General features: G+C 32.5%; 2 protein-coding genes across 2 annotated transcripts; both read right to left on the bottom strand.

Moving 5' to 3' along the window:
- Nucleotides 1-584: 584 nt before the first annotated feature.
- Nucleotides 585-2,128, bottom strand: LOC127094560 (protein SCARECROW). Its single transcript, XM_051033381.1, has one exon. The coding sequence runs from the start codon at nucleotides 2,074-2,076 to the stop codon at nucleotides 628-630; it is 1,449 nt and encodes a 482-aa protein (XP_050889338.1). The 5' UTR covers nucleotides 2,077-2,128; the 3' UTR covers nucleotides 585-627.
- A 1,315-nt stretch (nucleotides 2,129-3,443) lies between these two features.
- On the bottom strand, nucleotides 3,444-15,295 carry LOC127091945 (uncharacterized). The gene is made up of 14 exons (XM_051030692.1): nucleotides 14,944-15,295; nucleotides 14,496-14,782; nucleotides 11,541-11,715; nucleotides 10,647-10,730; nucleotides 10,291-10,532; nucleotides 9,846-10,062; nucleotides 9,456-9,535; nucleotides 9,096-9,180; nucleotides 7,992-8,123; nucleotides 7,785-7,898; nucleotides 7,642-7,689; nucleotides 6,230-6,314; nucleotides 4,413-4,469; nucleotides 3,444-3,854 (listed from the first exon to the last, which is right to left on the bottom strand). Exons 2-14 carry the CDS (start codon nucleotides 14,717-14,719, stop codon nucleotides 3,721-3,723), a joined length of 1,677 nt encoding a protein of 558 aa, XP_050886649.1. The 5' UTR covers nucleotides 14,720-14,782; nucleotides 14,944-15,295; the 3' UTR covers nucleotides 3,444-3,720.
- Nucleotides 15,296-16,105: the final 810 nt, after the last annotated feature.

Below are 16,105 nucleotides of genomic sequence, written 5' to 3'. Positions count from 1 at the left end.
CCATTAACAATGCACAAGAATTAGAGAGAGAGAGAGAGAGAGAGAGAGAGAGAGAGAGAGAGAGAGAGAGAGAGAGAGAGATTTTTTTCTAACTAACCTTCTTCCTTTTTAAATTTTGTTATAAATGCAACTTCATTTGAGTTTTTATACCAAGACTCAAATAAAACTCTAATACAAATTCAAATGCAAATGAAATTCAAATATAAACTAACTGCAACTTCATTTGAATTTTTATACCAAGACTCAAATGAAACTCTAATACAAATTCAAATGCAAATGAAATTCAAATCTAAACTAACTTGAATGTTGAATTACCTCAATCTATCTATCACGCTCTAATCACACAATGATAATGATTTATCAAATTTTGGAAAAGATAATTATGCAATATGATATACAAACTTTGAAGTTGTAAACAATGTTTCTGTTTTTGTAACAAGACACATTCGGTAAGCTCTTTCAATCAATAGAGCTCTAACCCCTTAACAGTTTAACATGTATGAATCGTTATAATAATAATTCTTTACAATCAAATAAATTTTCTCAATTATCTTCCTATAGGCTATATCTAATAATTGCATACATCAACTGTTTCAACACACAAACAAACTCAAACCTTAAACAAAGCTACCTAGAATCTCTACAAGTCCACGAAGAAGCTGTATACAAACTAGTATCCTTCCAACCAAGCCTTAACATGCCATCAACTTGAGCAACACTATAACCATGAGCTGGTGAAAACATGTTCAATATCAACTGTGCTTGAGCCATTGAATTACCACTCATTGGAACTTGCTCAAAACTATTTCTTCCTACAAGTTCACTTCTCCAAAGCCTAAACTTTTCTTCACCACTCCTCTTAGGTCCTCCTATGGCCAATATATTGTTAATCTCTTTAGATAGAAGATCATGTTCAACAATGTTCCTGTTAGAATCATCACTATGCAAATATGATCCTAGAGAATCAAAAAGTGTAGAATAGTAATGTAACGAACCGACAAAACGGTCCAAGAATGAGCCTCCAATGTTAACATCTTGTTCTACCAAAGTTATGATTCTTGGTTCCAACTCCTCAAGAAGTCTCAATGTTTTCCAATCAGGTCCAGTTGAGTCATACAAAGAATGTTGCAACCAATGCACTGCAAGTGTCTCATTAGGCCTAATTTGCAACATGGAAACATCAACAACTTCACCAAATTTACATGCTAGAGGGTAAAACTCCAAAGACAAACCAAGCCTTCTCGCGAAATTCGAGAGATTTTTTCCCGTCTCAATAAGAAGCTCCATCGACGCTCCCATCCCCGTCATTCGAACCGTAGGTCGACCCTCCATCCGAGTCGCGAGTATGTGAAAAAAAGCCGGCCATTGAAGACCTTGCATGATATCCAAATCAAGTATATGAATTTTCTCACAACGATTCACCGCTTCGAGAATCGCTTGGTTTGAAGTAAAATGTGAAAACTTGATGAAAGGAGAAATATTGTTGAAGACTTGGAGTGCAGAGTGAATGGTTCTATGATCAATCAAAGGAGAACAAAGTCCAAGCCATGAATTCATGACTCTACTTATCATTGCCTTTGCAAAATAAGCAACAACACGCTCAGCACATGATGTTTTATAAGGTGAAGCTAATTGTGTTAACTCTAGTAACATTCTATGGGCTTCACCAAGATTTTCAACTGAAATTGCCACTGCACATTCCATTAAAAGGGTTATCAAATTCAACCCTTGATCACATTCAGAATCATTACTATTATGGTTATGATTATGAACTAAGTCTGAGGTGTTTGTTTGAGTGTGAAGATTATGAATACTATGATTATCAGAAGAGCTTTGTTGTACGTGATCTTCAACAAAGTGTTTAGTAATGTGTTCAACCCAATCACATATCTCATTATTTTGTGCTAAGTTTAAGGAGTGGTTTTCGGTTAGTGGTTTTGGATAAGGATTTGTTTGGATTGGAGGTGGCAATAATAAGTCATTTGTAATGATTGTGTAGTCCCATGTTTCATGCATGTGTGGATGATGAATCATGTTTGGATTTGCATGAAGGACTTCAAAGCCTAGTTTCATCATAGAAAAAAAAATATGAAGTGAAATGGAAAGAAGTTGGAAAATGGAGGTGTTTGGGGTGTGAATGTGAGAGGGAGGTTTGAAGAAGAGGTTTATGTTAGTTTTTAAAGGGTGAAGTTTAGGGAGGAAATAATTGATTAGAAGTAAATTAAATAGAATTTGTGGTGTTGTCAAAAGCATTGCCAATTCAAATCCTGTTGATGGCCGGCATAATCAAGCCATTTGGAAAAGGACAAGTCACTAGAAGTTAACCATTACACGTCGACTTGGCAGTGATTTTTCCATTATTATATTAATCAATCTAATTTTATTAAACAGGTAATGCTAGTGCCCTAGGGCACTCTTTAAGGAATCCAGTTTTAAATAAATAAATTGAATATACGCATTCTCAAAAAAAATAAAAAATTTAAGTTCTTAAAGAGTATCTTCGGTATCTCCCAATTTTTAATACTATAAACTTTGTTTTGATATTTTCTTTTTACTGAAATATTAGAAAACTTAAATATATAAGTGTTTATGGGGGTTGGATTTGGTCAAATTTAATGAAATTCAATACAGATCCAGTGAGTAGTCGTTGGATGTTCAATTCGTACTGAAAAATATTTAGTATACTAGTTTATTTTATTCGTTATTCATGTGTGTTATAAACTATTGGATTTTCTTAGAATAGTTTTAAAATATATTTAAATTAAATTTTTAACAAAATATAAAAAAGTTGAAATAATTTAGTGAGATTTTGAATGATTATCTCTCATTCTTATGAGTGTAAAATTTTCACTCTTTTGCATAGAAATAAAAAATAACAAATTTATGAGTAATTTATATCCCCAAAAATAAAAAAATATTAGATTATAATTTGATAAAACCTAAAATAACGTGAGAATATGAGATTTCTAACTTTAGATGAGAATAAAGTTTGAATCATGGAAAAAAAAAATCCCCGTATTACTAGTAGTAGTTTAGATTTGAGTAATTAAGATATTGATGATTGAAAAAGAAAAACTACTAGGTTGACGCCTTCTGTAGAGTTAGCCTTTGATTGAACGGTTAATCTATTAATTTATAAGGTTAATATTAAACCACCTTTTAAGTGAAAGTGATGTTTATTAATCTATCTTAATTTATTCTGGCTGTAGGGACTTTGAGCGACCATCCGAGTTAATTTACCAAGCTACAAGGACAGTTTAATATACAATCCTTATTGCTTAGTCTTTATTCAAATGCCTCTCTCATGATCAATAAACATACGGTATATTATTGTCATTTTACCTTGTCCTATTATTATTGTCATTTTGACATTTTCCAGATTCAGAATGATTCATATAAACATTAAATGTAACCAGAATCATTAATGTAAAAGAGAACATGAATAATAGTATATCCAGAATTCATTGAGATCAAATATCTGTTTACAGTGTGTAACATATTTGACAATGAACAGTACGAGATTTACAATTCAATATTTGTGCTTGACAGAAAATACTCTTTCAAGCAAGCTTGAGGTTAATTACATGACTCAAGACACAGCACTTTCTTCATACCTTTTCTCATAACCATTAATTAGCGACCGAGATAACAAATCCAAACATGGAATGCATGAGTTATGATACCTACACTGTTTGACTGGGTAGATTAGAGATTGCCTTGTTAGGATTTATGAGAAAGATTCCTCTCACTATGAGATGCCCCTAACCTGGGTGGCAAGAGGTTTAAAAAGCTTCCTTGAGCAGGCCGATCACTCGGAGACTTATCAGAAACCTCAGTTGTCTCTGAATCGGAATCTGTCATATGTCATATATGTCAGGCAGTGTGATTAGATGAAAATATTTAAGCTTAATATTCTTTTCGGTTCTGTGTGATAATCTCGGAATTCATTTTGATCTTTTAACTTAAAAAATATCCATATTGATCTCTTAGCTCTTCAAAGCGTATCATGATACTCTTTTTTGTCTAATTAGCGACGGAAAAACTTGGAAATCAGTCGCTGGTCACTAATTAGACGAAAATGACTAACACGGTATGTTTTGAATAGATAAGGGACCAATATGAACATTTTTTAAGTTAAGGGATCAAAATGAACCCGAAGTTAACATAGAGGACCAAAAAGGTATTAAACATTTTTTAAGTTAAGAGACCAAAATGAACCCCAAGCTAACAAAAAGGGTCTTAAATCAAATATTTATGATTACATGCAAGAAACCGATATATATCTATACACAGATATAAATATTTATGATTACATGCAAGAAACCGATATATATCTATACACAGATATAGACAGAATAAAACTAAGAAAACGGTTTGAAAGAAACAAATAGTCACAAGATTTAAGAGCCTACCAAAAAGCGACTTAATAGATGGCCTCTTTGATTTGGAGGGTTTCTTCTTCAGTTCAACTGCAACGCAAGAGGATGGCAAAGTCAACACAAGAGCAACATACCCATGAACTTCCAGAACATTCTTAAATGTAAAATGCAATCAGCAGCATCCCAAACAAAAGAAAAAGAAAAAGATTTTGCTTTTCAATAAAACTCCGCCAATTTATTTTCTACAACCCTGTCTAAGAATCTAAAATGACCTTGATGTGAAACTGTGGTTTGATATATTGATCCAATAATCTATCTTGGCCTTACATCAATAAAAGATGAGGTAAATCCTAAGATCAAATGTCTTCAGCTGGACCAAGGTTTGCAAATAATTGTTGTCCATGTAGTCGTGTAGATTAACTAGTCTCTATTTTCCTTTGTGTTCGATTACCAGTTAATATTTTATATTGTTTCGTTCAATATTAGGACTCATGCCCATCGAATTCTGAAATTGTTAGAATATCTTTAAAACATCTTACCATATCATTATTCTATCATAAAATATGTCATTTATCTTTGATCATCGTTAAGGATTAAGTGGAACATAATTTTATTATTAAGAGTTTCCTAATAGGACACCAAGGTCCAATACATTTGATGACCCAATCATTGGGCCCAACCCACATGTGGTCCAATACACTTGTCCCGGTTACAATGTTGAGTTTCCTAAAATATGGAGCTTGCTGTAGCAATGACATTATCTCCATGATTATCCCGGGTGCATTGGTTATCCCGGACGTAATCCAGCCTGAATCATCTCCGATAAAATTTAGTCACAACAATCGCAGATATATACTAGCCCAGAGTTTTGACTGAATTGTTTTCTATCAGATTTTGTGGAGTCTATTATAATTTTTTCATTGCAAAGGATTCATTTCTAACAAGCTTAAATCTTGGTAAGCTTTATCTTGAGAGTGCTGTTAGAAAATCTGAAAAATATAACACTAATGCACCATTTATCATAAAATATGTTACAGCACCTTAGATTATCTCTTATGATTAGATTCCATATGTCCTCATAACTATTTGCTTCCTCATTAAATTAAGATTAAGTGTCTTCTGTAAAAATAAAATATTTACATTGACTAATACAATTTTGTATTTACTTTTTTCTTTATATCTAAAAGAATAAACCTATAAAATACCTTTGTCCCAAAATATAAGACCCTCGAGTTTTTTTTCCCTTTTTATAAGACCCTCTTCAAATTTCAAAGTACATTAATAATTTCTTTACTCATACCTATAATTATGTTACATATTTTTCTGCATACTGCTGCACTAAATAATCTTACACAAACATTAAATAATTATCTCTCCTAAAGATAAACTTGTAAAATTATACAAATAGTCAACGAACTTAAAACTCCAACCAACTTTCTTAATTCCCGTAATTTACTCTAAAGGGTCTTATATTTAGGGACAGAGGTAGTATTAGTTTAACAGTAACCTTTACTCTTTAATATACTTTATCCCAGATGAAAGTAACCTTTACTCTTTAATATACTTTATCCTAGACGAAAGTACATTTCAAAGGAGATATATTTTCACAAATCATCTATCGGCTTAAACATTCCTTCTTTTGGTTTATGCATCTAAGTGGCAAATCTTCACTAAGAGCTCTTCAATAGTAATTCTCTCAAAAATAAGTAAATAATATATCTATCTCTCTTACCATGAAAAACATCAGTCAAATAAGCATAATAGCCATGACTGTGGCTAAACTGGAACCTCGTCGCAAACATATTGCATAAAATAATATGCATGAGTGGAAAGGGAAAAAATAAACGTACCCATCCCAGGAACTTGATAATCGTTTACAATTTCAAAGTTCTTGTATGTGTATCCAACAAAATTTAAGTCCTTAGATGAAAGCATCTGCAACATCCCGTCAAACAACAAAAGAATTAAAAAAAAAAAATTGATTAGAGGTGGAGAATAGCTGTTGGTAGCAAAAAAAAAATTCAAAGATTGAGAACTATTCTTGTAATTGTAAGCCAGTGAGAAAAATATACTTGAATTGTGTTGTCTAATATGGTTCACAAACAAAATAACCAACAATTAGAACTTGGGGATGATATATTTGTTTGACAGTGCTAAAAGCAAGTTAAACACAGTAACTTGAGTTCTCTTGAAAATTTATTTGAGACAAACAAAAACATACAACTCGAAATCATGAAGGTGATTGCCGACCTAGGATGAACATTTTAGCAAGCTCAATAATATACGCTCTTAAACCCTAGTAGAGTGATAGTTCCTGCTTCTTAAGAATTCAAAGAGCAGTGTATTCTCATGTATTACTATACTATATAGATGTACCACAATATCGACAAATCTATTCATATCACGAGTTTGATATATAGCTGTTTATCTTCAAATTATGAGCTGTGTTATTTTGACATCAACTAGGATTGTTAACACAGTTCAAATATGTGGTTAATTACATTCTGTCTATAGTGAATGAATATTTGAAGGTGTCACAACTCATTAACCATCTACGTATCACAATTAACCATGATTTTGAACACAATATTAATGGTTAACTAATGGATATAAATATGATTGAACACTAGAAATTTGTGGTTTATGACGTTCAAAATTGGGGTTAAATGTAAGTTGTGCTCAGTAGATGATTAGTGACTTGCAACACCTACTTATATTCATTAACCAACGACTGAACATAACCACATATTTGAACTGTTAACCATCAAAACTGATAATGGAATTTGATGTCAATTGTGTCAAAATATAATCTATAAAATTATTCAAGTGATTTCAAAATCCAAAATATGCCTAAAAACAAAAAAACAAAGGCAAAAAAATTTCATCTATGGGAACCCCAAGCTTGTTCCAGAGCTTGCAGGACATTTCTTACTACACAGCCATGCCTGTGCTTTATACCTTCTCAACCACCAACTCACCTCATAACAATTATGAATAATCAACAGCCTACCAATGGACATGCAAGTATAAAGAAACATTTTTAAAACAGAGGAAACATACAAAATTTCCATATAAGTAATTCCAAGTACAAACAGTGATAAACTGTTCGGTTTTCTTTTCCCTTGCTCGTATTGCAAAAAATTAAGGATTTAACAGATTACTACTTGATCATCATCATATCAACCAATAAAAGGTTATTCAAACACTAACTCAACATATAACTTGGTGACAATTTCTAGCAGAAGGGAACATCAAAGATTACCTTCCTCCATGGACCAGCTTTTGAGGATGGTCGGACTTGGCTGTCAGACTACAGGTGCAAAAGGTGAAATGAGAAAAAATGGACAAGGAAAACGCACAAAATTATTTATACAAAATAAGCAAGAAAATGATCAACTAATATACCTCATCAAACTTTTCAAAATTCTGAGTATCTAATTCATCATTGACCTCGGGTATAAATGCAGCTTCAATTTGATATAGTTTATCCCATTCAACACCTTTGAAGAACCGATGAGTCTGAAGAGGAATTCAACACCAAGGAAAACTCAATATCCAAAATATATAATATAATAAATCTAATCATTTAAAGAAGAACACGCCATACAACACCTTTATTTCATCTGCACCTTTTGATCCCAGCCTATGGTTGACATTACATAAAAGTCTACTAATAAGATCTTTAGCCTCTGGCGATAACCCAGCTTCCTCGGGAAATTTCAAGTGAGATTTCCAGTTCACTATCTGCAATAGAGAAACCAAGATAAAATTATCATGCTCTATAAATTTTATATATAAAAAAATCTCAGTATGTTTGGTTTCTGTTTCCATCTTTTCATATCTTGTTTTCTTTTAATTACATAAATATCACTTTGTTTTATTTATATTTCCATCGTGTTCTTTGAAAACATGAAATTTAGTGAAAATAAGAAGACATAAAACAGGAAAGGAAAATACCAAGCAGGGTCTAAATTATTATGTGTATAGGATTTGGTACTCTAGAGAAGGTTGCACTTTAAAGCATTGTCATTTTAATATCCACAAGTCTACTAATAAAGTAGGATCCACTTGTCACTTAATGGAAAGTGTACATCTAGCATTTAGGGAAGCTTAATTCAAGTTTATTATTAAATTGTCAAAATACACAGATGAAGTATTAAAAAATTCCATGCTAAACTTAAGTGGGAAATAAGTGATGTGGTGAAAAAAGCTTTGGAGGCAAGAGGAAAAGAAAGACATTGTTATGTTTGAGTATATCTTGTAAACTCAGCCAAAAAATAAAGGACTAGAGGAAAAGTTCTGCCAAAGGAATTAAAGACTAGAGGAAAAATACTTTCAGCCTTATCATCATTATCATATTTGATACTTTCTATTTTATACATTGCAATATGAGAGAATTTTTCATCTCAAATGTGATCCCTGGCATCATGTAGATCTAGTACAAAGAAGTTGAGAACGGCGAACACGTCAAGAGATTTAAAGCTGAATCTATCAACGAGTCTAAAAAATCTAACCACCAATTTAATGTAGAATGATACTGTCGGAAACCACAAATAAAAAGAGGAGACAAACATCTTAGCTGAAAATTAAAAATCAAATGCAATAACTGTGAAGTGCCATAATGAATAGTAAGAGTGTACTGTAGACGGTTATAAAAACATCAGTAAATGTCAAACAACCGTGAGTTGGAAGAATCATTTGTATTAGAAAGATTACCTTCCTGCATGTTGTCATTGGATCATCAGAATAAAAAGGAGGATATCCCACCAACATTTCATACATGATAGCGCCAAGTGACCACCTGTGAATTTTAAAACAACCATGGTTCCGTAAATAAAACATTTAAACCAAACCTTATTAGAGTTTATTCACAAGTCCAAGTATATAGAGCAAAACCCAATATGTTGGATTGTTTTCAAAAGAATTGTATAGGAAACAAAAAAAAAAAAGGAGGAATAAGTCCCAGACCCAAACAAATAATAAAGTGATAACAGGTTGGAACATACTGAAAATATATGACTCAGTTATGAATGAAAAGAAGAACAAACTCAGAGCGTCAACATGCAGAAAACTCACCAATCACATTCCATCGCATACCCTTTCTTCAAAAGAACTTCTGGGGCAATATAATCCGGTGTACCAACAGTAGAATAAGCCTACAACATTTATGCATTCACAGTTACAAGCACGCACAGGAAAATGTAAAGGAAGTAAGGAACAGTATTTTAAACACATGAAGTAAAGAAAGCAGTCTCCATACAGATACCCTCAATAATAGAAATCATCCATTTATTTTTCTCTTTTTTCCCATTTTTGGTTGGGTAGGTGGAGAGGGTTTAACAGGTACAGTGTAAGTACATGATTTCAATACTTACTAGATCACGAGGAAAACACTTCATCAAGGTTTGCAATTACATTACAATCAATAAATAAAGCAAGATTGAAACATAATAGCAGTGAACTTACAAGTGTCCTCCTGTTCTTTTGCCAGTTTTGAAGTTGTTCTTGTTGTGTGCGTTTTGGAGCAGAGTGCTCCTCATTCTGTGTAGACCCATTCACATTCTGACCCGTAGAAAAATCCTTTTCTTCAAGCGTACTACAATCTAATGGTTTACAAAGTCCAAAGTCAGACAGTCTCAAGTGCCCATATCTATCAAGCAATAAGTTGTCAGGCTTGATATCCCTGCAAAACAAAGTATTGTAAAGGTAAACTTATACTGTCCGGTGATCAAGTTTCCTTTATTTCAAACATAAGGGCATACAGATAAATAAGACTAAATACAATGAACATTTTCCAGCATTGGATGATTTTGCTGCCAATCATGAAAGCGTAAATTGTGGCATGTTCTGGAAGTTAACTTAAAGTCATACAAATTTCCATGAGAAGATAACCCTACAAAAATATATATACCTATGTATATAATTGTGTTTGTGTATAGATTCAATAGCCAGAACAGTTTCTCCAACATAAAATCTGGCTTCGTCTTCAGTCAATATATCCTTTCTCATAAGTAGAGTCATCACGTCTCCACCCGGTAGATACTCCATAATAAGATAAAGATACTCATCATCTTGGAAAGAACAATAAAGTTTGACAATGCAATTGCTGTCGACCTCTGCGAGGACATTCCTTTCCGCTTTGACATGTTCAACCTGAAAAAATTCACAAAAGAGGGGATAAGTATGAATCATGATGACTTTATTAAAATCGAGCAAAAAAATTGCTACTCTCTTGAATAACATCAAGCGAAACAAAAGACTGTAAACCTGGCCTCTGCGAAGCATCTCTGATTTCTTTAGCTTTTTCATTGCGAATACATGATCAGTAGTCTTCTCTCTGCAGACTCTAACCTGCAATAAATTCAAATTTTAGGAAGAGCCAAACTGTTTCAGACAAAGACATATACAGGAAAAATACAAAAGAAAAACAAAATCAGTTGGGAAGTTCTGGCAGCTTTACACAGAAAATATAAGAATAAAATCGTGGTTCAAGAAAAAATTGGATGTCTCAGTAAAAAACAATCTACAGACTCTGTTCAGGACTGCTGAGCTAGATGTATTTGGAGTTTTTGTAAGAGAATGGAGAAAATAAACACTTTCCTTCATAATAATTTAAACCCCATTCCAACAAAGCAGGTCATAATATATTGCAAAAGATAGGTGACTCCTAGATCAACTGTAAGCTAAAATGTGAAATCCAATCGAAAAACTATGACTAGCATTAGGATGTTGGCAGTCTTGGCCATCTACTAAGTAGTAATGATGATTCTCCCAAATTAATCTCAACACACTATATTACCAAATCCGTGGTTTATATAGGAAAAAAATATGGAGATCCCTACAGAAAGTATTAATGAAACGTCATGAAAGCCTTAGGCTCTTTTGTAGCTCACGACACTGAATACAATTTAAAATATGTTATTATGTATATCTCTCTTCAAAATCACATCAATGGTAATATCAATATGCATTTAATGAATCAGGAAAACAAAAAAGTGCATATTATACACCCAAAGTACCAAACAGAAAAAAATATTTGATTTTTAAAATTGATGAACAGAGACACTATAATACAACCCACCATTACATTTCAATTTTATACATAAAGAAAGTAATCATAAACCAGATTCAATGATGCCATATTATACAATCATAACATACCTCGCCAAATGCACCTTTTCCAATCATAGTCAATAACTCAAAATCATCAACACCCATCTTGGCCCTCTGAAGGCGCATATATTCAGTTTCCTTTTTCTCTAAAAATTTAAGTAAGTTGTTTTGATCCTCCTCAGACACATCGGCATCAGCCAACTTCTTTTCCAAGACTGTCCGACTGTTATAGCCAAGTAAGGTGTTGTAAAATTTTAGGAGATGTTAGTAAAAGCAACTACTAACACAGTGCACATTTACATCAAGAAAAAAGACATTTCAATGTCCAGCAACTTTATTGTGCTTTGCCCAAACCATGTGGGAGAAAAGAGGCCACATTTATCACTATAATCATCTCTGGGTGCACCTCAACAAAAAATTAAGAGAGAAATTTACCCTTTACAATACTACATTTCAAGTCTCTCAAAATATACAGAAAATATTACATACTATTTGGGGTTGTGTAATTGTAAGTATCTTGCAGTAATTTATACTACCTCCATCCATAAAATATAAAACTATCAAGAGAATTTTTCTTTTCTGACCCTCTTTAAATTTTGGATGACATTAATATTTCTTTAAAACACTTCCCAATTTATTTAACATCTTTTTCTGCAATCAATAATAAATACTGTGAGGAGAATCTAAACCAATTCTCTCTCTTGAAGGATAAACTTGTATAACCAATGTCAATTATCAACAAATATAATATTACCACCAGCTTTTTTTAATTCTCGTGATTGTCACAAAGGTCCTATATTAGAGACAGAGGTAGTAATGTCTTAGATTTATCTCTTAGGATTGTTTTCCATACTTCTCTATATATCATGATTTGTTTTCATATTTAATTATTTTTAGTGGTCTAGTAACTGTCATGATTAACTTCCTAATTTAATTAATAACAGGAGACTAGTATCAATATGCATAACAGGAGTGCTTAGACTTTTGTAATAAAACCTATAACATCAACGTGATATTAAAGCAATATCACCCACTGTGACTATTTTACTGTTGAGTTCTAAGTCTGAAACTCTATTGTAATAATGCCATTAAATCCGTAACTCTTTTTCTCGTTGCTTGTCCCCAAAATCCAATCTCTCTCTCTCTCTTTAGTTTCTTTTTATCGGAGGATTTTCCTGTTTGCTGTTTTCTCAACTTATCTCAAAAGCTTAGATTAGTTTGTCTTACTGTTGCATCCTTCTAGCAGCCTTGACCCCAGCTTTAACATTTCCAAATGTAATTTGGCCCTGGCTATCAAAATGACGTCTGGCTCCAAATAACCTGCACTAAACTTGACGCCAGGTGCCCAATTATGCGACGTGTAATAGAGAAGAATTAGCTGTGATTAATACACTCCCCATTAAGAGTCATACAATGGTGACTTCTCTTATCTCAATGTGGAACCATGTTGTGACGAACTATACATGGTTATATCAACCTATTTTCTTGTGGTTTAAAATTTCCAAATCATACTGTTGGCTGATTTAGATTACTTTTAGTTCTTGATGTGTATAACTGTTAAAGAAATTTCCAGTGACAATAATTACAATGAGTCTTTTCTTCCTTGGCTATGCAATATCCCAACCAGATCTTTAGGTCGGTGATCATTCCAACCATCTTGCTGAGTTGTCTATCTAACAACGCTCATCTCTCTGACATCTTCAACGCCCCTAAATTGCTTATCCAGCCATGTTTTATGGATTCCATAATAATATTCTCTTGTCAAGAGGTAGTTTTTAACAAGCTTAAAGCTGAGTAAAATTTAACTTGAAGATGAATGTTAAGAATATATGAAATTATTTCGTAACATGTTGATTGTGTCTAGGTATTTAGAAAATCTTAAATTATCCATTAGGATCGATTTCCTTTGTTCTTAATATTTCATGAATGAAGTTTTCCTTACTCGACTAGCATCATGAATCTGGTATTTGTATCAGGGGCATTTGAGAAACAACTTAATTAGTGTTATTTATTCGGTAAGTGTTATTCGTATAAGATCGTGTTTATAAGTTGATTTGACAATAGAAACGGGTTTAGGTTAAACTCAGCATAAGCTCCAAAAACATCTTACGACAACAAGCTATTTAGAGGAGAATATAAAAAAAGTAAAAACACAACAACTTTGGACATATCATAAACTATTTTAATAAGTTGTTCTAATAACAAACACTTATGCAGGTGGTAATATCGTAAGATAAGATAAGCAGAGATAAGCTCTTCCAAGTGCCACCTAAATAAGGATTAGTGTTTAGTTTTTTGTTAAATTGTGAAAAAAGAAAAACATAATCCCTCTCCTCATTTCTTATTTAGAACCCTATAACCTCAACACAATCCACTAAAATGTTAGATCTTTATAGTTTCTAATTTCTATAGTACAACAGTTAGTGATATGATGAGGCAATTCCCTCTTGAGAACAGCATAATAGAGTGATGCCTTTAATCCATGCACATGCACATTACCAGCAAGATTTTTTAAATTTAGAAAAACGATAACTTAGCGACTCACTCTTCCTATGGATGGTTCTCCAAAAATCATCTAAACCTCAAGGGAAGAATAATAACAATCCCCGTCAAATTTTAGTTACAAGCTAAAATGTTCTCAATAAACAGAACTCAAAATAAGGCAGCATAGGCCTCATTCAATTTACAGACTCGACTCTCCAGTTGAATATTCACCCACGGCTGTTAAGAAAAGCCGGTGTTAGTCTTTGACCCATATTCTGAAAATTTATTCTAGGGAGGAGGCCATGGGCAACAGTTATTTAACAAATAGGCAACAGTTATTCAGTAAAATAATTATAAATAAGAGAGGGATACAAGTAGAAGGCATTGGGTTCTCCAAGCTTCACTTCTATTCAGATTTTTTTCCCTCCTCATAAAACTACGAAGGCAATGATGACTCATGTTTTCCGATGTATAAAAAAGTTGAGTATCTATCATAAGCATAGATAAAATGAATCATACCGCTCCTTCCTCTCCTGAAGGTTCTTCATTTGCTCCTTGTAATGATTTTCAATATATTGCTTTGCCGCTGCAACCTTCTGTTTGGTGACATCAGAAAGAGCTGCTTCATCCACAGGTGAAGTCAAATCTCCATTTCCATTATTATTACCATCTCCGTCCCTCTTCTTCGCCTTTGTTTTATCACGAGGCTGCAACTTCTGAAGCCAACTCCGCGCAGAATCCATTTCCTTGTCTCAAAAATTAACACCCTTCCTTGTTCCTTCTATGCATATTCAAACTTCAAACCCCTACAAAATTCCAATTACAAAAAATCTATATCAATAAGATGTAAGACCATAAAAACAGATTCGTGTCCCTGCAATTTTCAAATTTGTACAAAAGATGTTTACATTTCTGTTTCTCAAAATTTAGATGAAAAATTAATCAATTAACTAAAAAAAACGCTAACCTCATGTTCTATGCTTCGGGCATTTCGCAAACCGTAAAACCGAAGTTATGGCGTGAGAGAAGAAAAGGATTTTAGGGATTCGGAATGGAGAGGAATTGCGATTGTACGAAGAACTGAGAATTCGGAATACGGTTTAATAAATACGAGTTGTGTTGATATGAAGAAGATTATGAAACCCTAAAGAGATAGATAGAGAAAGAGATGAGATTTGGGTATACAATGGCGAATGAGAAATGAAAAGGTGTCTCGTCCAGTGAGATTGTGCGCGTTATTTTCTGTGCGATGCTCTTCCCTTTTCTTTCTGCTGTGTTTCTATCAAAATGAAAATGAGTTAACGTTACAGGTTTCTTTTTATGCCAATCTTTCCAACCATACTCCTTTTTCTTTTTATTGTTTGTTATTTAATTTAATATTTTCTAATTTAAAAGAAATTTAAAAAACAGCAACTAAGAAATAACAGGAAAAAAAAATTGGAAACTCTATCAACCCAAATGTTTTCATGCAACTGATATATTTATAAAACCCACCGTTAAAAGCTTCGACGATGATTGAAGTTAGAATTCTACGGTTTGATCTTCCGTAATTATTATTGAGAATAATTAAAACTATTTGATATCAGAAATGATTTATTAACTGAATTAGTCGTTCAATTGATATATATAAAAGTGAGGATCAATTAACTCGCGATTAATCATAACCTTTAATTTAATAATTAATTAACTAAAAAATTCTAATTAACTATTAAATTAGATTCAAAGTAAAGATTATGATATACATATATATATATATATATATATATATATATATATATATATATATATATATATATATATATATATATATATATTATACATTGATTAATTTATTCTTAGATATATTTGATCTCACACTTCCGATTGATTTGATCCAAAACAAAAATGGTGAGCAAATAAATTAGTCTTCTAAGAGATGATCACAACATGGGAATTCATCTCGACATGCATGAAAGAGAAATTTAAACTACTCGGCATTTTCAAACCTCAAACTATGTTTAAGATATGGGTCGAAGCGAAGATTGATCTATTAAGATTACAAAAAAAAACTCATTAGCATAAATTCTCTTAGAGTCTCTAATGAGACCTCTACAACCTAAAAACCTTGTACTTCTGAAGTATAACTCGTC

Source organism: Lathyrus oleraceus, chromosome 6 (assembly GCF_024323335.1).
Source record: "Lathyrus oleraceus cultivar Zhongwan6 chromosome 6, CAAS_Psat_ZW6_1.0, whole genome shotgun sequence".
Lineage (NCBI taxonomy): Eukaryota > Viridiplantae > Streptophyta > Magnoliopsida > Fabales > Fabaceae > Lathyrus > Lathyrus oleraceus.
This window is presented reverse-complemented; position numbering and strand designations above follow the sequence as displayed.